Here is a 25,063-nt window from a genome sequence, read left to right as displayed (position 1 = left end):
CCTGTAAGAGACTTTAAATAGGAGGAGACATCAGATTTTTACAAACTGGAAATTCATCAGTTTCATATAAAATAACTTGCATGTAAGGTATAAGCAATGATAATCCTCTTGGATTTCAAGAAATAATTTTTCCAGTATACACTGAAGTTTTGTATTAGAATTTGTTAGTATTTTCTGAGATAAACTTACAGTGTAAAAGCCAATTAAATATTCTTACTAAATTGCTTTTCTTTTGAACTTTAGGATAGCTAGTGTCATTGATCACATTTAAGAGACAAACGCAACTAATACTTCCATAAGTCCAATACTCACTGGTGAGTTTTGCCCTGATGTTACTCTTAGAATTTGTCAGACATTTTCATTGCATGGACTCCGAGTCCTGTCTTCTAGAAATGAAGCCAGGTTGAACCAAATTAGCAATAAGCCAGCCTTCAGGATTGGATAGAAAGTTACCCACCCTCTGGAAATGAATAATTGGCATGCTTTCTGTTTGTGCACTCTGTAACTGCTTGCATGGCTTATGTGATCTGAAAAAGCTTCTTAACTGCTTTGAGTTAGTATGTCTTGTAGTATCAGAAAATAAATTGAAATTGATAGACATTATTTCGGATTTGTAATTTCAAAAGGCTATCTGTAAACTTAGTTGATCTCTTTATTTTGAAGAATAAATTCCCCAGTTTTCAACTAGCTATGTAGAAGAATTGCAGTTTGTCATTTTTCATTAGAGGTTTAGTTTCTTAGTCTGCTTGAGCTGCCATAACAAATATCATATCCTGGGTGGCCTAAACAATAAGCACTTATTTCTCACAGTTCTGGAGGTTGCCAAATCTAAGATAAGAGTGTCAGCATGATTGGTTTCTGGTGAGGACTCTATTCCTGGTTTCCTCACACGGGGGAGGGAAAGGAGGAGAGATGGGAAACCAGCTGTCTCCTGTCTCCTCTTCTAAGGATACCAGTTCCACCAGAAGCACTCCACCTCCATGGCTTGATTTACCTCCTCAAGGCCCCATCTTCAGATACCATCATATTGGGGATTAGGGTTTCAACATATGAATTTGGGGGGACACAAACATTTAGTCCATAGCAGTTTCTAAATGTTTCCCATAATTGGACACTGCCTCAGTTAGCCATTGGAGCCTTAATGTAAAATAATTTTCTTAACCTAAAATGGAATGGGGTACTTCAATTGAAATGTGTTTGCAGTTTAGATGATATGTAAACTTTGAAGCAGTTTACAGCTTCTGGTAGCAGATTAAAAACTTTCTTTTTGAAATATGACATACCAGACAGTTGCACTTTGGACAGTTGCAATTTTTAAATAACACTAGTTGTCTGACAACATGGCTCACATTTCAGTTGCTACCATACTTTATCTTTTAGTTTTATATATTAACTAAAATGTAACTGCATAAAGTACAAAACTTTTGCTGGCTATCTTTTCAGTCCACAAACACTATGTAAATAACAGAAGCCCATCATGATCAGTGACAAGTCATGTCACTTATTTCAAAGTCTATCTGTCATTGGCCACTGTGCATACGGTTCACACACAGAACAGTAGTGTGTAGTGTTGCCTCTTTGTCCCCCATGAGAAACTCATGATGTTTTACAAAAATGGGTAATTGAAAGAGTTGACCAGCAAAGATAAAACTGCAGTGAATTAACAAAAGTGATCATGAAATGCTAGAAGTGATAGTTGAATCAAATATAAATGGAGTTAAAGAAGAAATGGCTCACCCTGGAAATGTGGATGCTTTCACAAGTTGAAAGACTATAGATATACAGCCAAAGGAATTTGGTGAAGGTAAACTTACATACATGATACAAGTGGTATGATAAAAAGGATGAAGATGTCCCAGAGGTATTGACACTAGCAAAAACTTTGCATACTGAAGGAGCTGTCAGAGATACTTCATGATACTGAAAGAGCAAAGGATAAAATGTTATAAGTTGATCCAGACTCAGAAAGGAGTGTGATAGCTTGCAAAGGCATAAAAGATACTTGCTCCACTTCATAAGTTATATGAGGAGAAGACAAGCACTATTTAAGCTATTCTTAAATTTTCACAAAGAAATGTAACACTTCTCAATGTTTTTAATGTTTTAATTACAGTACACTAAATAAACATTAGTTTTGCTATTTTTTCCATTTCCATATGTACATTTATAATCAACAGAGTTTTTAATGTTTGACATGAACTTTTGTCTTGGAACAGTTACAGTTTTTCAGTAGATTATTAAGAATGCTTTACATGCTGCCTGTATATTACAAATATTTGTATATTACAAGTAGTTTATAAATGTTTATTGGCTCTGGTCTCTGCTTTTGAGACACAGGATAAAATCAAAGACTCTTAATCTAGTGGGGAAATTAGTTACATAAAATAAATTACAATGAATTATATCATTCAAAGTGCTAAGGTATACTTTGCTGCTTTGACAGGTGGGTCATTGAAGATTCAGAGGTGGTAATATTTGAGCTGGTACTGGTGTCTGATTTTGCCAGTTTGATAAAGGGGGAAAGGAAAAGGTGCCAATCAAGGAGATCTGAAACACCAGCTTGTTCCACAAACCAGGCCAGAACAAAAGCTGCATCTGGGTGTGGTAAGAGCCCTAGAAAAAGGCAGTGTGGGGCACAGATTTGTGGAACCTGTTAACGGATTGTAAGATACTTCATTCAGTAAACAGACTTGGAAAGGTTTTTGTTTTTTTGTTTTTTGTTTTTCTGAAATGGAGTTTCACTCTTGTTGCCTGGGCTGGAGTGCAGTGGCACGATCTTGGCTCACCGCAACCTCCGCCTCCTGGGTTCAAGCGATTCTCCTGCCTCAGCCTCCCAAGTAGCTGGGATTACAGGCATGCACCACCACGCTCGGCTAATTTTGTATTTTTAGTAGAGACGGGGTTTCTCCATGTTGGTCAGGGTAGTCTCGAACTCCCGACCTCAGGTGATCCGCCCACCTCGGCCTCCCTAAGTGCTGGGGATTATAGGCAGGTGCTACCACACCTGGCTCAGACTTGGAAAATTTTTAAGTGGACAAATAAACTGATCAAGTTTGCATTTTAAGAGATAACTCTGGATAGTGTTGTAGAAAATGGGGTTATAGTAGTTCAGGATAGAGATGTTGGGGACCTGAACTAAGGCGATGTAGAAGGAAAGGAAGGGACACATTAGCAGCTACTTAAGGGATAGACTCCATATTACTTGGATGGAAAGAAAAGCTGAGGGAGAGGAAAAAGTAAAATACAACTTGTAGAGATAAATAGTATCTAATTTCAAAGATATAAAGATTAGATTACTATAATGACTGTTGTGTGATCTTGGTGTAGGTCTTTCCTTACTTTGCTAGATGGGATGAGGCAGAAATGTAGGGAGGAAATATTTACATGCTTCATTGCCAGTGTTTTTTGTTTGTTGTTTTACATTTTGTTGATTAATAATAACTCCATACGAGAGAATAAGATTCAGCAGAGTTCAAAAGTATATGTTGGGTAAGTTAGAGTTGGGGCTTTTTTTAAAGCTTTCTTTTCCTGTTTTTCATGGTTGTGGAAACTCATTATAAAAACTTAAGTTAGGTCCTGGATGATAGTGTTGTAGATTGCACTGTTGAGAATTCTGTTCCTCTAGAATACAGAGTAGTTCTGGAAGGGAGGATTGTCCCTCTAGAAGTAGATTAAAGAGTAATTTAGGAATTCGATTCTGGTCTTTCTAGAATAATCTAATTACCAATGAACAGTCTTAAGGAAGAGAGGAATGACTCAGAAGTTATTCCAATTATTTTTGGACAGTAGAAGTCTTAATTTCTAGTATAAAACCAAAAGTGAGTACATTATTATTATTATTATTATTATTAATTGCTTCTTTGCATTCATAGCCATTTGTGTTCTTTGGTTGTTTCAAAATCAGTTTAATTTTGCATATTAGTATATGCATTCTTCAAGTAGTTATATGGCTACTAACCATAACCTTTTTGAGTTTTATTGTCTGTGGTTGCCATTGTTAAATCAGTGAAAGACATGCGTAATAAAAATATTCCTTTATGCCGGGCGCGGTGGCTCAAGCCTGTAATCCTAGCACTTTGGGAGGCCGAGATGGGCGGATCACGAGGTCAGGAGATCGAGACCATCCTGGCTAACACGGTGAAACCCCATCTCTACTAAAAAGTACAAAAAACTAGCCGGGCGAGGTGGCGAGCGCCTGTAGTCCCAGCTACTCGGAGGCTGAGCCAGGAGAATGGCGTAAAAACCCGGGAGGCGGAGCTTGCAGTGAGCAGAGATCCGGCCACTGCACTCCAGCCTGGGTGACAGAGCGAGACTCCGTCTCAAAAAAAAAAAAAAAAAAAAAAAAAAAAAAAATTCCTGTATTTAATAATCTCTTTGCCTCCTTGTGGATGTTCTATCTTCTTTCTCCTAAATACCTATTTCCTATAAGAGACGAGCAGGATAATCATCAGGATTTTACTGTGAAATGTAAATGAGTCCTGACATTAGTCTTTTGTCCTCATATGCAACATACCCAGACTTGCTTCTCTTCTGCGTAACTTTATCTTGGCTAATGGAGTGTTATTTAAGAGTGCCACCTCTGAAATCACACTGATCTGGAGTCAAATCCTAATTCCTACATATGCTAACTTTATGAACTTTGGCCAAGTTATGGAACTTCTCTCTCCTTTCATTTTCTCATCTATAAAACAAAGAGATTATAATGGTATTTATCTTTTAACATTTATTTTTTTCTTTTTCTGTTTTTTTTTTTTTTTTTTTGAGACGGAGTCTTGCTCTGTCGCCTGGGCTGGAGTGGTGCAATCTGGGCTCACTGCAACCTCTGCCTCCCAGGTTGAAGCGATTCTCCTGCCTCAGCCTCCCAAGTAGCTGAGACTACAGGCGCCCACCACTACACCCAGCAAATTTTTTGTATTTTTAGTAGAGACAGGGTTTCGCCATGTTAGCCAGGATGGTCTCTATCTCCTGACCTCGTGATCCGCCAGCTTTGGCCTCCCAAAGTGCTGGGATTACAGGCGTGAGCCACCGTGCCTGTCCCTTTTAACAAATCTTACTGCTATTATTATCATCCATTTAATTATCAAGTTAGGAGCTTTCTGGCTTCCCCTCTTCACCTTCCAGCTGTCCTGTCTCATCTGAGATCAGTATCCTCGAGACCCATGATTCTAGCTTAGACAACTCCCTCACATTTGCCTCCTCTTCACCGTCTGCTGTATGTCAGGCACTGCTCCATAGAATATTGAGGTAAATTTGCTGCCAGACTCTTAATTTGTGCCTCATAATCAAATCAAAGTCATGTTAATGAAACAATCTGAGAGCCTCCGTTGCCTACAGGACGGTTTCTCTCAGCACGTTTGAACTCTCACATCTTTTAAGACCCAGGTGAAAATGCCAGGCTAAGCTAATTAATCTTTCACATGTAACGTTGGTTGCCTCTGTGACATTTTGTTTATCTTTTTAGCTCATTTGTCTGTGTCTCTCACTTGGAGTGTAAGTGCCACTGGGATGGTAATTCTTACTAATTTTTATATTCCATTGCCCAACTTAGTGCCTGTCATGATAGTTACTTGGAAAATATTTATTAATTAGTGCATTGATTATACACCTGAAGAGCCACACTCTTCATCCATTTGCCTCATCTTTCCCTTTTTTGAAGGTCTGAGTGACTAAAGAGATCAGAACAGGAGGGCACATCCTAAAGCAGGATGCCCCATCGTCCTCAACTCTAAAATTGAAAGAGAAATTTGGGAGGAGAAAGACCTAAAGGGGTCGAGAGTAAGGAGAGTATGTGATAGAATACTGAGATTAATGCCTAGTGTCCTTTACATTTCAGTCAATATTAGGGATAATATTACAGATGTTGGCCGGGCGCGGTGGCTCAAGCCTGTAATCCCAGCACTTTGGGAGGCCGAGACGGGCGGATCACGAGGTCAGGAGATCGAGACCATCCTGGCTAACACGGTGAAACCCCGTCTCTACTAAAAAAAATACAAAAAACTAGCCGGGCGCGGTGGCGGGCGCCTGTAGTCCCAACTACTCGGGAGGCTGAGGCAGGAGAATGGCGTGAACCCGGGAGGCGGAGCTTGCAGTGAGCTGAGATCCGGCCACTGCACTCCAGCCTGGGCGGCAGAGCGAGACTCCGTCTCAAAAAAAAAAAAAAAAAAAAATATTACAGATGTTGTTTTTACAAACTTAAGCATTAATTTTACTTGTAGGCCCTGTCTTTACACATTATTGGCAATATAATCTCAGTAGAAACATCAGAAGAGTTGGAGTTGTCTGTTTATTTGAGGCATTGGAAAGGAAAGCAAGTTAAAAACTCTTCATTGTCATTCGTTTAGTAGAGAAAAGAAACCCTGGCTTAAGACAACAAATTGTATCTGGGAAACAGGTTAATTCTTGGCATTCTGGAAAAGATGACTAGGGAGTAGCCAGGTACCCTGCAATTTTATATTCCTCAGGAAGCCATTGTCTCCCTCACAGTTGGGCAGCAGCATTTCCTTTCTTCCCCCATCCAACACACACTCTGCAGGTGCCATTGCTTGCAGTTTTTCTTACTTCTCAAGTTGAAACACCGACCATACATTCTGCAAAAGGCTTTATGATACAATTGGTGTGGTAGAGTATTGCTAGTCGTATAGGTCACATTATTTTTGGTTGGGTAACTTACCATATGATTTGGAACCTAACTATTTATAGTGTTTTTCTATGATGAATCTGAATTCTCAGACTTACGAGTGGCCTTTTGGAATATAATCATTTTGTACAATAGGGATTGTCTTGAGCAAAGAAATTCATTCTTTTTAGAAGATGGTGAGAGAGAACAGAATGTCTGTTCAGTTTTATTTCCTTTTTCTAGGGGAATCTCTGCCACTCTTCTAGTTAGGATTGAAGTATGTTTTCTGAAGTTGAAGATAAAATGGATTTTTCAGACATACAGCTAAATTAGTAAAACTTGTATTTACTTTTATTGATGGCTTAAAACTAAGCTTCTTGTTGAACTTGTTTTGAGTAATGAGAGATCTTTAAAATTTTCAAAATGAGGATTCATTCAATTTGTCAAATATTTCTTGCCTGCCCAGCACTGTGCTAGGTGCTGAAAATATAATGGTGATCAAAATAGGCATTGCCTTTGTCTTCTTAGACAGTTTATAATCTATTAGGAAAGAAAGCTGGCACTCTCCTCCCCAATCTGTCCAACAACAAACAAAATAAATATCAGTTTTGATCAGTGATATCACAGGATACAGAAATAGAACAGTATGGAGGGACATAGAACATTGGAGGGCTAGGGTAGCTCAAAAAGGCTTCTCTGAGAATTTGGAATTAATGCTAAAATCTGGAAGATGAGAGAGAGTTAGACATTCCAGGAGTGGAGTAGCATGTGCAAGGGCACTGAGGCAGGAAAGAACTTAGTTACATGATTCTTAGAACTAAAAAAGGCCAGTGTGGCTGGAGCAAAGGAAGAGTAGCACAGGATACATTTGGAGGAGTAGATAGGCCGTATTGTGTGGAGCTTTGTAGACCTGATAAGGCATTTGGATTTTATCCAGTTAGAAGCAGTTGCAAAGGATTTTCAGCAGGGGAATGGCATGAAAGTGCTGAACAGATGACTCTGGCTGTTGTGTGGAAAGTGCTGAGTGGAATGCAGGAGACCAGTTAGGAGGCTGTGGCAGTAGTCAGTGCAAGAGATGATGGCAGCCTGAAGTAGGGTGGTGCCAGTCAAGACTGGAGTGGAGGTTTTTGGAAGTGGATCTGACAGTTTACTGTCAAATGTAAGGAAAGAGGGAAAGAGTATCAATGACTTTCAGATTCCTAGCTTGAGCAACTGGGTTGACAGTTGGTGCTAATTAGTATAATAATAGTAGGGATAAGAAAAAATTGGGTTACATTTTAGACAAATTGAGTTATCTGAGGGACATCAAGAAGAGATGTGAGATAGGCAGTAGGGTGTATAGGCTGGCGGTCTGAGCAGAAGGTTGGGCTGCTGACACCAATGATGAAAGTAAATGTCTTTTAAAGCCATGAGAATGGATGAGACCCCTGGAGAACCAATGTAAGGAGAGAAGCACATGGTTCCTAGATGACAGGAAGGGCAGCGGAGCATAGGAGGTGGGATTAGCTTTAGATAGACAGGAAAAGGCACCTTTTCATGTTAACACAAAGACAGGAGGCCCATCTGAGTCCAAATGTAAGAAGGCTTATAGATTGGGTTGGCGTGAAGGTGAAAGAGTTTGAATCTGTGGCTTCTGAGTTTTCTGCAGTAGAATCCATGGTTGTCTACTGCAAAGGAGAAGGATTCTCAGAAATGTGAGAAGTTTGAGATACAGTGGTAGACAGAAAAAAACATAGTAGGATTCTCCAAGGGTGTCTTGGGCAAACGTACAGTAATTGTTTCAGTCTGCCTGGCTGTGAAATGAAAGAGGGAAAAGTCTTGTAAGTTTAATAGATGAACGACTAAGTGATGTAGGTAAATGGTATGAGCAAGTAACCTGAAAAGCAGGAGAAGGACGTTTTCTGGTCTGCTTAGTCTGCATGGCTTGCTTACAGCAGGTCAGAACCAGCTTCTTTAGTGGCTTTGTCACTAGCACACTGGGATTGTAGTGTTCTTTACCTCCAGTCAGCTCTTTATTATGGTAATAGTTGTATCTCATTTGAGTCTCAAGAGGGTCCTAAAACAAAAGGAAACAGCACAGAGTATTACAGTATTAGCAGAATACAAAAATATATATTTATCAGAAACAAGTCACGTGCCCAAAAACGTTATCTGTACTTATAAGTCACAATGACATGTTGCCTTAGCAAAGATTATCTAATGTAAGCTTTGCTTCTAGTTTATGGACATATGAGAATATTAAACAAATTTTGCATTTCTTTCCTGAACTAATACTTTAAAAATATGCAACTAGAAATTTATGCCCCCCAAAAGTAACATCTTAACCTCCTCTTCATTCCAAACTCTAAGTTGCTTACTTACTTTTAAGATGTGGTTACTTAAGGTAAGAAAAAATAAGTTATTTGATCAACTTTCATTTTTCTCTTTAGTCTGACAACATTATGGCATTAAATAAAGTCCAGGAGGCATTGGGCTGGTCCTTGTTTGGTCTCTGGTAATTTAGATGAGGCAGAACTGAGTCTCCAGGAATGTGAATATTATCTCAAAAAGTTAGTAACAGCTACTGTGCAAAGTTTGAAAGCCCAAGTCAAATCCTGGGCATGTGCATGGATGTGTGGTAAGGCATAGGTTCCAACTCTCGTGCAGAAACAACAGGAGTGAGATTTGATCAACTTTCTGTGCATCCTTGACCACCCAGCGTCAAGGGATCATCCCACCTCAGCCTCCAGGTAGCTAGGACCCCAGGCACAGGCCACCATGCCCGGTTTTTTTTTTTTTTTTTTTTTTTTTTTTTTTTTGGTAGAGATGAGGTTTTGCTATGTTGCCCAGGCTGGCCTTGAATGCTTGGGCTCAAGCCACTCACCCACCTCAGCCTCCCAAAGTGTTGGGATTACAGGCGTGAGCCTGGCCAATAATTGCATCTTAGTAGCCTGTATCAAAACAGTCAAGTAGGAATTCGTAATCTTATTAGGAAAACATTAAATAGGATGTTTTCAATAATGTCTCCCTTCTCTGCGCTCATATTTTCTAGAGTGTAAGCAAGCTGGAATTGCATAAAGTGGGGCATAATATTCTCTAGCAAAAAACTTTGAAATATATATTTTTTGGCCGGGCGGGGTGGCTCAAACCTGTAATCCCAGCACTTTGGGAGGCCGAGACGGGCGAATCACGAGGTCAGGAGATCGAGACCATCCTGGCTAACACGGTGAAACCCCGTCTCTACTAAAAAATACAAAAAAACTAGCCGGGCGCGGTGGCGGGCGCCTGTAGTCCCAGCTAGTCGGGAGGCTGAGGCAGGAGAATGGCGTAAACCCAGGAGGCGGAGCTTGCAGTGAGCTGAGATCCGGCCACTGCACTCCAGCCTGGGCGACAGAGCGAGACTCCGTCTCCAAAAAAAAAAAAAAGAAATATGTATTTTTTTCTTTCTTTCTTCTTTTTTTTTTTGGTGACTCATGGAGTGGGAGAGCACTGTGATACCAAAAGCTGTTTGGTAGACTAAGCAATATTTCTCAGCCTCTAATGATGAGAAACCCAAGCCTTCTGTTCCTTAGAATACACAGATGTTATATTTGTAAAGCAAGTGTATGACCACTTCCTGAATTTGAGGAGCATTCTGTTACAGTTGAGGGAGGATATTTTTGTTGATTCAGTCAATGTTGTAGCAGTTTGCAGTGTTAATGATAGGAGTTTGAGTGTCTGTCAGATACTGTTATGTGCACGTGATACAGTGGTGATGGGATCTGTTAAATAAGGGAGGGACACAGAAATAATTCTTTCCAGAATGCTGGCGAAGTGTTTTGAAGAATTAACGTATTTTACTAAAATTTATTATAGAAGTAAGAATTTTGCTAGGTATAGTAAACTATAAGTAGTTCTTGACTTAAAAGAATTACTAAACAAGCCAAATTTATGAGTAAATCATAAAATCCCTTTTCTTTCCCAGAGAAGGAAAACAAGTGATGGCTTCATAATAGTATAACTTTTTACCCAACTCCCCACCCCCGAGCCTTTCTGCGAAAGCTTGTATTTGTGATGGGTTACTTCTGAAAGTTTAAAATCAAAATTTGAAATGTAAGATTTACCGAATAAAAGTTGACCTATACCTGGAGGATAACTGAAAATTATGACCTTGGGGAAATGGACTGTCAGAGCAAGTTTTTGAGCATGGTCTACGCCTTGAATGGTTTTATAATGCAGATGAATGAATCTACTCCGATGATGTTTGCTAACTTCTGGCCAAGTGCCAGGCTGATTGTGTGTGTGTGTGTGTGCGCTGTTATTTTCAAAATAAGATAGGTAGTGTAATATAAATGTTTGAAATACCAAGCCTGCCATTCTGGACAGCAGAAATGTTTATTTAGAACATAGTCCAGAGTCTAGTTTAGAACGTGTAAGGGAGTTCATGTATGGAAAGTTTTCCAAAGCTTTAGTTTATGCAAATTCAGGGAATTTCAATGTTATTTCCTTATGGATTTTGATGTCACACAGGAAACTAAACCGCTACTTTAGTGATCCAGTAGTATGTTCATTTGCTTGCAGTTATTTATAAGTATTTGTTGATAACCATTTTCCTTTTAAAGTCATCATAATGTGTTCATGCTTCTATTCAGTCTTCAGCTAGAGGAAAACTTAAATGTGTGTTGATGTCTGAAATCTGTTCTGCACACAGTGGGTTTTTCAAGTTAGAGTTGCATAGTCTGTTATGATTTAACTGGCCACTTTAGAGATAAGCTGTGCTGTAATACACTTGATAACTAAGTGCTTTCAAGAGTTACTGCATCCGTGCCGGGTGCGGTGGCTCACGCCTGTACAGCACTTTGGGAGGCCAAGGCGGGTGGATCACTTGAGGTCAGGAATTCAAGACCAGCCTGGCCAACATAGTGAAACCCCACCTCTACTAAAAATACAAAAATTTGCTAGACTGGGTATGGTGGTACCTCTCTGTAGTCCCAGCTACTCCAGAGGCTGAGGCGGGAGAATCACTTGAACCCGGGAAGTGGAGGTTGCAGTGAGCTGAGATCACACCACTGCTCTCCAGCCTGGGCAACAGAGCAAAACTCCATCTCAAACGAAAGAAGACTTACTGCATCGAGATATACTACTTCACACACACACACACACACACACACACACCTGTACACACAATTTGTGCCATTAAGTGCTTTTTTTTTTTTTTTTTTTTGAGACAGAGTCTTGCTGTGTTGCCCAGGCTGGAGTGCAATGGCACAACCTTGGCTCACTGCAACCTCTGCCTCCCGAGTGTGAGCCATTCTCCTGCCTCAGCCTTCCCAAGTAGCTGGAATTGCAGGTGTGCACCAACAGGCCCAGCTAATTTTTGTATTTTTGTATTTTTAGTACAGATGGGGTTTCGCCATATTGGCCAGGCTGGTCTCAAACTCCAACTTCTGACCTCAAGTAATTTTCCCACCTTGGCCTCCCAACATACTGGGATTACAGGAGTTAGCCACCGCTCCCGGCCTTTAAGTGCTTTTTGATGTGCAGTTAGCTTTTATGCTTGCCTGGGCAAATGCTTCTCAGTTGGTGTACCATCATTTTTCCCAGGATTTTCATCAGTGTATAAAATTTGTTTTTGCTACTGATGAATAGAATAGGTATGTTCTTGTGATATTCTGAGTAGAGCCAATTGTGTGACTTGATGTGGAGATACTGTTATTTTCAAAATAAGATAGGTAGTGTAATATAAAGCCAGCACCAAAGAAAGAGCTGATTTTCTGGAAGTTGGGAAAATATTGCTTTACCTGTTCGAGAGGGCTCAGTCAGGTCTTTAGAGAGTTTTGAAGTGATATTCTGCTGAAGGGCAAATTAATGAATGATAATTAGAATTATAAATGATCTGAAATATGAAATCATTTCAGCTGCTTTTAAAATAATGCTGTAATAGCTTTCCCTTTTTAAAAACGAAGCTAAAAATGCTCCTTGGGTCTGCCATTTCCTTTTTATCTATCTACTAGCTATTATTCTGCGATTCTACCAGCTATTATTCTATTGCTATTATTCGCCTTGCTACAGTAAAATATCCAGAAAAAGTTGCCTGTATTTCTTATTTGTGCTTCCTCACCTCCCATCCATTATAACTGAAATGGTTGTCATTTCCACTCTCACATTAACTTCTTGCACACCCTCTTGCAAGAGTGAAGTCTTGCATACCCCCATTACACACTTCTTCAAAATTATCAGTAATGATTATGAAACAGATGACTCCTACTTAAAACCATTTCCTAGACCCACAGAGATTCTGATATATTTGGTTTGAGAGATGTCACCAAGATGGTGGAGTAGGAAGTACCGGCCTTCATCTGCCCATAAAAAAATAACAGACAGCTGTTCACAAACCAAAATAGCCCTAGTTTAGGGTGGGGCCAGGCATCAGTAGTTTTAAAAAGCTGCTCAGATGATTCTAATGCCAATCAGGCAGAAAACTACTGCTCTAGGAGCTTATCTCATACATAATAACACCTAAACCATGTAGTGTGACCTACAAGGCTCCTGCCTGGCTCTCTGATGCCACCTCCTACTGATCTCCATTTCCTCTCCTCTAGCCACCTTGGTCTCCCTCAGTGATGCTGGAACTTTGTTTTGTTCATCATTATATCTCTAGCACTAAAGTAGTGCCTTCTTGCACACAGTATATGTTCAACAGATATTTGTTGAATCCACAAATATTTTTATAACACTGTTTGATGTTCTTATTCTGTAGTAGTGATTACTCTGCAAGTAATGCTGTCTAGGTTGGTAGTGTGTTGAGTCTTTAGGAATGCTACCGAAAGCCCGCTATGTGAACATAAGTCACAAGCCCCCACAGTCCAGCTTATCTGTCTTCTAACACTGTCTTCTACTTTGCTGTCAGAACACCTACTTTTCTGTTTTTATCTCTTGCCATGAGTGGTATTGATACTGATTTTTTTCTGGTCTCCTATTTCTGCTTTTATTTTGTCTAATTTTTTTTCCCCATATTGTTATTCATCCACTAGTTTCTCTGGGTGAAAAAGACTAGTTTTACCAGCATTGCCAGTCAGTAAGAGAGCTTATTTTTTTCTGTGGGTAAACAGACCACTCATAGGATGTCCAGTACGTAATCTTTGGATCCTGTCCCTTTCTCTTGCTAGGTGCAGGTAGGTAGCTCCTTTGATGAGAAGCCAAGGTGGAATTGATGGGGGAGGGTCAGGTTTTAAAGGGAAGAATGGGTATCAGGGGAGATACATGTTTCTGAGGCCACAGTTGGAAGCCTAATTGATGGAAAATTGACGTTTTATTACACTGTTAACCCTGCTTACAGCAGGGGCCTGCAAAGTTTTCTTTTTTTAAATATAGATAGTAGGTCTTTTGGGCTTTTGGTCTTTGTGGGCCATGCAGTCTTTGTCCCAATAACTCTAGTCTAATGTTGTAGTGCAGAAGTAGTCATAGACAGTGTGTGAACACAGTAGTGTGGCTGTGTTTCATAAAACTGTTTATGGGCATTGAAATTTCAACTTTATATAAAATTATGTAAAATACTGTTCTTTGGATTTCCCCTCTCACCACCACCACCACCACCACCACCACCACCACCAGTTAAAAATAGGAGCCATGTAACAATATTTCAGTCAACTACAGCAGACTGTTTATACATCTCTGGTACCATAAGATTAATAATACCTTATGTTTACTATACCTTTTCTATACTTAGCTACACAAATATTTATCACTGTGTTACAGTTGCCTATAGCATTCAGTACAGTAACATATGTACAGATTTGTATCCTAGGATCAAGAGGCTATACCATATAGCCTAGGTGTGTAGTAGGCTATACTGTCTAGGTTTGTGAATACACTCTTTGATGTTCATACAACAGTGAACTTGCCTAACATCACATTTCTCAGATCTTATCCCCCTTGTTAAGTGACTCATGACTGTACAAAAGCTGTTCTTAGCTAGTGAGCCATAAAAAGGCAGAAGGCAGGATTGGGTCCTTGGGCCATTCATAGTTTGCTAACCTCCAGCTTCACATTTATGTAGTTTTGACTTGGAAAGTCGAGTTCTTGACCAGTAGTCCTTTTCATACCTCACATTATAAAAACTCTTTATATTTTGTGGTTGTTGGCACATGACCTCTTTATTAGTATCCATATGTAAATTTTGTCCCCAAAAGCTCCTTATCACGTTGGTGTCTTTGCCTCCTATGTTTTAGCACCTACTCCTGGGCCACAATATTTGAGCCTTTTATTATGTCTTTGCAGCTTTGCTTCTGCTCTGCTTCTACAATAAAACAGCTGTTTTTTTTTAATTTAATAAACATTCCTTTCAGGCTGTATACAGGTGCTATGGAGGCCCCCCTCTTTCACACAGTTCACCTGCACTCCTGGTGGCCAGATCCCCAACATGCTGACAAGCTCTTTTCCTTAGGTGCAGGGATTGAGCTTGCTCTGCCTAAGTGCAGGGCAGCCAGCCCCATGCTGGCAGCCAAGAAGCGTTAAGAGTTTTTAATGTCATGGCCACAGGAGTAACCCTTAACAAGGAAGTGGAGAGATACCTGATCTTTCTCCTGTGGGAGAGTTCTGAGGCATGCCCTGAAGGACTGGACTCCAGGTGCTCACAGCAGTGAGGAACCTCCAGTCGGCTTTTCTCCCCGTCTCACTTTCACTGATCCCCTCAAGTGTGCTTCCTGGGATTTCCTTCCCACAAATAAGCTGCTTGCACCCAAGTTCTTAGGTCAGGGATGCCTTCTGGAGGAACCCAAATGACATGTGCTGGTGGACTCCTATTACTCTTACAGCTCTTTTCCTCCTTTCCTCCCCACTGGGAGTATATGAAGTAGCTTCCTTAGTGGTTGACATTGACACTAGTTGTGGGAAAGGAAGTATTACAGGTTGAATATTCCTTATCTGAAAGCTTGAGACCAGAGTGTTTCTGATCTTGAATTTTGAAATATCTGTATTGTACTTACCAGTTGAGCATTCCTAATCCAAAAATCTGAAGTCTGAAATGTTCCAAAGTCTAAAACTCCCCCCCCCCCCTCCACCACCTAGTTTCTGAGCATTTTGGATTTCAGAGTTTCAGATTAGGGAGGCTCAACTGGTATATACCACCTGCTGATCATTCAGTTCAGCTCAGCGGTAACTCTGCTGGGTTACCAGCGTTCTTTGCAGGTTACCTTTTTCTGCCCTTAGTTTTCTATTTCTGGAAAGAAAAGTAATATGTGACCTTGGTTGTCTTCCATGAGGTAGATCAGAATTTTCTGTTTCCAAAAGTTAGTTGGCAGATTCTGTGCTAGAAAGTAGGGTGTAGGGTACTACATACAATTAAGTATCACAATTAAGCGAGTGGTCATAAAATAGCAGTTACATGCATTTCTTTTGCCAAACTTCATATAACATGATTGGCAGGACTTTGCGAAAACCACAGATGTTAAAATTTCAAAATGGTAATACGATCACAAGGAGCTGTAGCCGCACTTCTCCCATTAAAGTACTTACTGATTAAAATAAGTTTTTAATGTCTGGAGAATTGAGTCTTTTTCTACCTGTGGCATGTTTCTTCCATAATGAGAACTTCAGTTGTATCAAGTAAATTTCACCATTGTAGAAGGTGTTTCGGCCATATAATCAGTGTGGGAATTTGGTTTTTATTTGGGGATAGACTAGTTATGTGTGTGTGTGTGTTTCAGGTTCTAGATTAATACATACTTTTAATTGTCTTTAAGTTGAACTCTTTTTAAAGGTATGACTATATTAAAATGAGCTTTATCTCAGAAGCATGATGGTTTTTAATTTTTATTTGCAAAAAGTTACTCACTTTTTTCGTTTTTCTTGAGGTAGGGTCTCACTCTGCCACCCAGGCTGGAGTACAGTGGTGCAATCACAGCTCCCTGCAGCCTCGATCTACCTCCTAGGTTCAGGCAATCTTCCCACCTCAGCCACCTGAGTAGCTGGGACTACAGGCACATGCCACCATGCCCAGCTAATTTTTTCTAGAGATGGGGTTTCACCACATTGTCCAGGCTGGTCTTGAATTCCTGGGCTTAGGCAATCTGCCCACCTCAGCCTCCCAAAGTTCTGGGATTATAGGCGTGAGCCACTGTGCCCAGCATTCACATGTTTTTCCTTCCCCTGGAAGTTGTTGTTTTCCTTGAGACAGAGTCTCCCTCCCTTGCCCAGACTGGATTGTAGTGTCACATCACAACTCACTGCAACCTTGACCTTCTGGGCTCAAGTGATCCTCCTACCTCAGCATCCTAAGTAGGTGGGACTGCAGGCACATGCCACTATACCTGGCTAATTAAAAAAAATTTTTTTTTGTAGAGATGGGACTTCACCATGTTGCCCTGACTGGTCTCGAACTCATGGGCTCAAGCGATCCTCCAGCCTCGGCCTCCCAAAGTTCTGGAATTACAGGCACGAGCCACCATGCTGGGCCTGTTCTTTTTGTGTGTGTTTTGTTTTGTTTTCTGAAACATCACTTTCCCTTTTGTTGGCACTTAGTAAGTTTAACATACAGTTGATCCCAAAAGCCTTTACTTTGATTGCGGCTTTAAAAACCAACTTCCTATCCTAGTCAGAAGTAAATAAATAACTAGCTGAAGTTGGATTTTACTGCTACAAGCTTATTGTTATGACCTGCCTTATCTGGGGGTAACTAAATCTTGTGTAAATTACATTCTTTTCTTTATTTGGTTTCATTTAGTTGCATAAGGCTGTTAAATAGTTGAGCAGATATTAATGTTTCCTGTTATACTTGTACCAGAACGTGCTCAGAGAAAAATGTTGGACAGTGTGACTTTAGATCCATTTTCGGGGATCTATTTGGGAGAGTGTATGTGGCCAGAATGTAGTTTTTTTATTTTTGGAGCTTTCTCTTAAGTTATAGTGTTTCTCATGGGTGTTTTCCCTGTTCCTCCTCTTCACCTAGGATATTGGTTTCTGTTCACTTTGGTTCCCCATCTTTTCACCACCCCTTATTCACCTTGACATACTTCTGCAACTACATAAACCACAGTCTGTTCAGTTTCTCATCAGAATAGTATTGTCCATTCCTGTAGGACAAGTTCCAAGCCCACCAACTCCTTGTCTTTATTAATCCTTCCTATTCTAGCCCTCAGGGTTCTGTTTGTTTTCTGAGAACAAGAGAGTACTTTCTCCGTCATCCATGTGTCCCATTTTGTACTTGACTCGAACATTCTTAGATGCCCTATATATTCTGCCTCAGCCACCTTGTGTACTGGCTTTTCAGGACAGAGCATGTTTTCTCAGCTGTTAGTGTTTCTTTTGTACCTGTCACATAACAGTAACTTAGTAGTTAATTATTTCTGTTAAATACCCAATTATCTAGTTTTCTGCTTTTAATTTCTCAAAGTAACCTTGGTGGTTTTTAAGTGATTTGTTTCTTTATTGTTTGTTTTTTATAGATGTAAAAAAAGATTGGTCTGACCATGCTCTCTGGTGGGAAAAGAAGAGAACTTGGCTTCTGAAGACACATTGGACCTTAGATAAGTATGGTATTCAGGCAGATGCTAAGCTTCAGTTCACCCCTCAGCACAAACTGCTCCGCCTGCAGCTTCCCAACATGAAGTATGTGAAGGTGAAAGTGAATTTCTCTGATAGAGTCTTCAAAGCTGTTTCTGACATCTGTAAGACTTTTAGTAAGTATTACATAAATTCTTAAAATACGAATTATGTGACGTACATATGACCAATGACTGACATAGCTTATCCCAAGGAATGGGGTGTAGGGCTGAACTGTCTATGTATACATGTATGTGTGTGAAATTTCTACTTCATTCAAGTTTTTCTATTAAGATAAATGCTGGGTGAAGGTGGAACAGGAAGAACCTAGTAGAGATTCTTTCCTTACTAGAATTATATCTGATATTTGTTATTTAATACTTTGTTTTTGTGGGGAGGGTAAGGAAACAGGCACTGTTTTCAGGGGAACATACATGACTTTGCAATGTTTCCTTCACATAAGGCACTATTTGATTTTAGTGATTCAGGCAGTTGTGTCACTTCCTCCATTGAAGGCCTGACACAGCTCCTAAGGAAATGACTATGAGTGTTGTCTTCCTTCACCAGTCTACAATTTGAACATCCCTGTAGTATTTCTATTTATGCATTCTGAAATGAGATGTGGGTTACTTTGGCTGACCCAGTTATGTCATATGACAGGAAGTATTCAACCATCTGAGAAAATGTGAACTGCTGTCACTACCACTAGTGCAGAACTCTATTGTATTTTTTCCTATTTGAGAAGTTCTTGGTTAAAGATACATTTAGTGACTTCGTATTTTAATTCCAATAAAGAACTACAGTTTTTTATTCATGTTAAATTTTTAAATTATACTAGTAATTTATAAATATATTCTGTTGTAAAAGAATCAGTGAATATAGACATACATAGTAAGCTCCCCTTTCCCCTAAGTAATCATTCTTGACAGTTTGGTGATTTTCTATGCATTTATTTATCCATACATACCGGATTGTTTTTTAATAAATAGGAGCATTTTATGTGTATTTTTTAAACTCAGTAATGTCTTAGAGATTTTTCTATGTGTTATACATTCTTTTAAGCTGTAATTCAGAGTATAGACGTACTATTAATTTACATCCAATCACCTCTTGGCCTTTTTGGCTAAGATCAAGTATAATTTATAACCACATTTCCCTGTTAATGATCAGTTAGGTTGCTTCACTCTTAGGGCAAATGCTGTAACATTTTCAAATGTTTTAAATGTTGCCGAAAACATTTGAAAATATTTTAGTTGGGCTAGCGCCAGCGTACCCAGTCTTCCTTGCTGGTGTCAGCACCCACACCCACTGCTAGAGCCTGTGGGCAAATGCTGCTCCTGTACAATGTCTCAAACACTGGCCTGGGGACAATATGGAGGTGCCAGGACTGCCTGCCTCTTAACCCAGAGCCCTGACTGCTGCTTATGCCTGTAGGCTTGGAGCTTGGAGGAGTCTGAATCCTCACCCATTTGTTGTGTTAGTTTGGGCTGTGGCTTCCCTTAAACTAATACCAACTTTTTTTCTGTCTTTCAAGAATCACTCATTTTTTTACCCTTTTATGTAGTTTCCTGTCTCCTAGCAACGTTACAAATGTTCATCTTCCCTCTCCTACAATTTTTAAAGATCTTTTGCTGTCATTTCAGGGGATTTGGGATATAGGAGGGGAGATACAGGTAGATTCACATTGCCTTTTTGATCTAATGCCTTTGAAATTTTTTATATGTGAAACAGGTTTATTATTATTATTAAAATAGAGAAAAGTACAAAGAATACCAGATTCCCGTTATCAAGAATTAATGATTGTTGATATTTTGTCATTTTGCCAAATGACAAATAGGACTTGAAGTCAAAGTAATACTGGTAAAATTCTTGAGTCTCATTCTCCTAACTTCCCTTTACAAAGCAACTACTATCATAAGTTCAATGTGTATCTAGTAAAATACACAGACGCACACACACAGACACGTATCTCTGTGTGTATATATCCATAAATGGTATGTGTTATTGCCATTACCATGTAGGTATTTTCTTACTCAGTTTTGTATGTGTGTGCAAGAATTTCTCTCGAGTATCCACCTAGAAGTAGAAGTAAAATTGCTGTGTTTTAAATATATACATAATTCATTTCAAAGTACTATCAAATTGTCTTCCAGTTGGTTATACCAGTTTATATTCCAACCAGCAATGTATGAAAACCCATTACCTCAAATCCTCACTAACCCTTGATTATGGTCTGTTTTATTGTTTTTGTTTCCAAGAGAAAAAGACAGTATTTTGTTTTAGTTTACAAAGCTAAGTATGTTTTTAAATCGTTATTGGACATCTAAGTTCCTTTTTTTAATTGTTTATGTCATTTGTCCATTTTTGAGAAATTAATAAACTTTAGTTTTTGCAGGAGTTGTAGGTTCACGGCAAAGTTGAGCAAAAGTACAGAGAGTTCCCACATACCCTCTATCCTCACACATGCACAACCTTCCCCACTCTCAAAATCTGTACCAGATGGTACATTTATTATAACTGGTGCACCTACATTGACGTATCATTATCACTCAGTGACAGTAGTTTATGTTAGGGTTCGCTTCTGGTGTTGTACATGCTTTGGGCTTGGAAAAATACGTACTCATATGTATCTACTATTGTAGTATTATACAGAATAGTTTGACTGTCCAAAAAATCTTCCCGTGCTCTGCCTATTCATCCCTCTCTCCTCATCGCCACCACTGATCCTTTTACCTAATTTTGCCCTTTCCGGAATATCATATGCTTGGACTCATACAGTATGTAGCCTTTTCATATTGGTTTCTTTCACTTCGTAATAGGCATTTAACTTTCCTCCGTGTTTTTTTGTGGCTTGATAGCTTATTTCTTTTTGTTTCTGCTGCTGCTGCTGCTGCTTTTTTTCTTTTTTTGAGACAGAATCTCGCTCTGTTGCCCAGGCTGGAATGCAGTGGCACGATCTTGGCTCACTGCAACCTCTGCCTCCCGTCTTCAAGCAGTTCTTCTGCCTCAGCCTCCCAAGTAGCTGGGATTATAGGCGTCTGCCAGCAAGCTGGGCTAATTTTTGTATTTTTAGTAGAGATGGGATTTCACCATGTTGGCCAGGCTGGTCTCGAACTTCTGACCGCAGGCGATCCACCCACCTCCAACTCCCAAAGTGCTGGGATTACAAGCATGAACCACCACGCCAGGCCAGCTCATTTCTTTTTAGTGCTAAATAATATTCCATCTTTTGGATGTGTCACAGCTTATTTATCCCCTCACTTACCGAAGGATATCTTGGTTGCTTTGTTTTGAATAAAGCTGCTGTAAACATCTGTATGCAGGCTTTCAAGTGGACATGTGTCTGTTCATCCATTCTTCTTTTATCTTTCACCATTGATTTGTAGTTCTTTATAAATTCTAATATGTGCTGCAAATAATTTCTCCTGGTCTGTTTAATATCTTAAACCTTTGTTCATGATTAATTTTATTTACTTTTTATTTTTGTCTTTTTTGGTCATGTAGAAGTTAACGCTGGTTTGTGTTTTTGGGGTATTTAAAAAAGCTGTTCCTATTTTGAATTACAGGTGTCTGTATTTTCTGCTAGTACTCTTAGAGTTTTGTTTTTCACGTTTACCACTTTTATCTACTTAGAATTTACTTTTGTGTGTTTTGTGAAATAGAGATGTAGTATAGCGTATTTTAGGAGAAAATGCTAGCCAACACTGTTTATTGAATTGTCTGTTATTTCTCCACATAAGCATAATGTCAGCTCTGTCATAAACCAAAATTCCATGTTGTGTGGATCTGTTTTTGTATGCTCTATTCTTTTCCATCGATCCATTTATATGTCCTTACATGGATAGTACACTGTTTGAATTTCTGTAGCTTCATAATAAATCTCTGTATCTGGTAGGGCAAGTACCCCTTCTTTGCTGTTTTTCAGAATTACGTGAGTTGATTTTGGAATTATATGTTTCTATATGAAATTTGAAATAGTTTGTTAATTTCCAGGGAAAATTCCATAGTAATTGATTGGAAATGCATGCATTAATTTTATGTAGGTCTTTCCATTCATGAATAAAACCTCCTTTTGTTGAAGTTACGTTTTTTGTCCTTAAATAACATTTTATCTGGAAAGATATTGTACTTTTTAAAAAAAGGTTTCTTCTAGGGGCTTTATACTTTTTCTAATTGGATACTGCTATTAGGAATGCTGTATATTTTTTTCTTATAATCTAATATCTGATACCTTGCTGAACTCTGATAAATTCTGATAATTTATTGATTCCCTTGGATTTGCTTATTTTTTACTTTTTATTTATTTTTTGTTATTTATTTATTTATTTTGAGACAGAGTCTCCCTCCATCACCCAGTCTGGAGTGCAATGGTAATATCTCGGCTCACTGCAACCTCCAGCTCCTGGGTTCTACTAGTTCTTCTGCCTCAGCCTCCCAAGTAGCTGGGACTACAGTTGCGCACTACCATACTTGGCTAATTTTTGTATTTTTAGTAGAGACGGGGTTTTGCCGTGTTGGCCAGGCTGGTCTGGAACTTTTGACCACGGGGAATCCGCCTGCCTTGGCCTCCCAAAGTGCTGGGGTTGCAGGCATGAGCCACCACGCCTGGCCTTCTCTTGAATTTTCTATGTAAACAATCATATCTCTTCTAAATAATAACTTTTCTCTCTTCCTTTCCCATTTTTATACATCTTATTTATCTTATGGTATTCGATTAAACCTCTAGCACAGTATTGCATAATAGCAGTAATGATGACTATTGTTGTGTTGTTCCTGACTTAAATGGAAATGCTTTTAACATTTGACATTGAGTTTAATATTGGTTGTTGTTTGGGGGGGAGATCTTTTCCTGTTTTGTTTTGTTTTGTTTTGTTTTTTGCTTTTTGAGATAGTGTCTTGCTCTGTCACCCAGGCTGGAGTGCAGTGGTGTGAACACAGCTCATTGCATCCTTGACCTCCTGGGCTCAAGCAGTCCTCCTGCCTCAGCCTCCCAAGTTGCTGGGACCACAGGCATGCACCACCATGCCTGGCTAATTTTCATATTTTTTTGTAGAGACAGGGTCTTGCTATGTTACCCAGGCTGGTCTTTAACTTCTGTGCTCAAGCAGCCCACCTGCCTCTGCCTCCCAAAGCGGTAGGATTACAGGCAGGAGCCCCACCACACCTAGCCTGTTTTTTGTTTTAATTGTTAGTGCCTTTAACTCAAGAATGCATGTAACCAAATGGAGCTTAGGGAGTGACTTGACCAAGATCACACAGAGGGTGACAAGAACCCACCTAAGTGGTTCTTGTCACCTAAGTGGTTCTTGTCACTCTCTGTGACAAGAATCTAGAGCTCCTTATACCTTACTTCATTATGCCTATCTTCACTGGCCTCATGCTGTCATCAAATCTCATAGATTTTTTCCTATAAAATGTTTTATGCGTTCATTCTTCATTCCACTCTCTGCTGTATAGAATGAAGTTAGATGTTGAGAAGATTTTCAGGTTGTTACACTAATATTGCTCCACCTTCCTAAATATATCTGTAGTGGGTGGTTGGTCTTCCATTATTATTACTCCTCCTCCTCCTACTACTACTACTACTGTTTTTGGCTGCATGGCATCTGAACTTCTGGTTCTGTGTTTTGGAAATGTCATACCTTATGAGTTGTGTGAGACAAAGCCCACCTCCCTCCTAGAGAAACCATGAAGTCCAGATAGTTGTTTCCCAACCCTCCTCATAGATAGAGTGCAGGCAGTTGGTCAGGTCTAGGTTACATGCACATCAGAAATGTCTCCTAGAACTTTGAGTCAGGAACTCGTGACTCAAGCCAGGATGGCAAATACTTCATTCTAGTGGCATACATGGCCGCAACATCCAGCTTCTAAGGACAGAGAAGCCATATCCAGTGAGAGCACTCATCCATGCATTGAGTATATTGGCCCATTTACTCCTGGGGGATCTCATAGTGTTAGAATTTTGCGTTTGCAATGTTTTAAATTTAGATTACAAAAAGATACTATATAGTAAGCATATCTACTTTATCCCATTTATGTTTAAATATTCACCTAGAGATATACTTGGAAGTATTTCACTAGAATGTTGACAGAGGTTATCTCAGGGTGATATATCAAGTATGTGCTTTTTATCCCCAGTTGTTTTCTTGTTGTTGCTGTTTTTAACAATTTAATATGTAATATTTGTATAAACAAGAAAGCTATTTTTCATTCAAGGATCAAAACCACTTTTAGCTTTTTATGTTTTTGTTTTTCTCTAGAATGTAAACTTCTAAAGTCAGAAACATGCCTTTCCATCTTTGTATTCTCAGCATAGGGCATGGCCTTAGAGAACATTAATTGAATGAATAAGAGGAAAAAATGATGGAATAAAGAAATAAGGATCAGTTAATCCTATCACTGGGATCGAATGGAAAGTAAGGATCTATGACCTGGCATGGTGGCTCACACCTATAATCCCAGCACTTTGGGCCGAGGAGAGCAGATCACTTGAGGCCAGGAGTTCAAGACCAGCTTGGCCAACATGGTGAAACCCCGTCTCTACTAAAAATACAAAAAGTAGCCGGGCGTGGTGGCACGTGTGGTCCCAGCTACTTGAGAGGCCGAGGCAAGAGAATCACTTGAACCCGGGAGGTGGAGGTCGCAGTGAGCCAAGATCACACCACTGCTCTCCAGCCTGGGCAACAAAGTAAGACTCTGTCTCAAAAAAAAAGTAGTGATCTGTTACAGGATGTTCAGGGAATTTCTGCTCCATTGGGTAGTTACATTATATTTCCTCTGAACAGTCTTAACAAGCTGTTAAGGGTCTGTGCACTATCAGTATTAATGGGTAGAAATTTACATAAGATTTTGATAAGTTATAAGACTAAAGTCTTTTCTGCAGAAAAGAGAGGGTCTTAATGAGTGGTAATTTTATTTGTGGATATATTAGAGAATACTCCAAGAACT

General features: G+C 39.5%; 1 protein-coding gene across 4 annotated transcripts in view; it reads left to right on the top strand.

The window, feature by feature from the left end:
- The window catches only part of FERMT2 (fermitin family member 2), a 96,274-nt gene that overhangs the window by 13,615 nt on the left and 57,596 nt on the right, over positions 1 to 25,063 (top strand). For all 4 annotated transcript variants that reach the window (XM_025392207.1, XM_025392210.1, XM_025392208.1 and 1 more), the window contains exon 3: positions 18,019 to 18,252. In XM_025392207.1, the coding sequence (XP_025247992.1) occupies positions 18,019 to 18,252 (234 nt within the window). The remainder of the gene's footprint in view (positions 1 to 18,018; positions 18,253 to 25,063) is intronic.

Source organism: Theropithecus gelada, chromosome 7b, assembly GCF_003255815.1.
Source record: "Theropithecus gelada isolate Dixy chromosome 7b, Tgel_1.0, whole genome shotgun sequence".
Taxonomy (NCBI): Eukaryota; Metazoa; Chordata; class Mammalia; order Primates; family Cercopithecidae; genus Theropithecus; species Theropithecus gelada.
The sequence above is the reverse complement of the archived record's forward strand: the minus strand, read 5'-3'. Positions and strand labels throughout refer to the sequence as shown.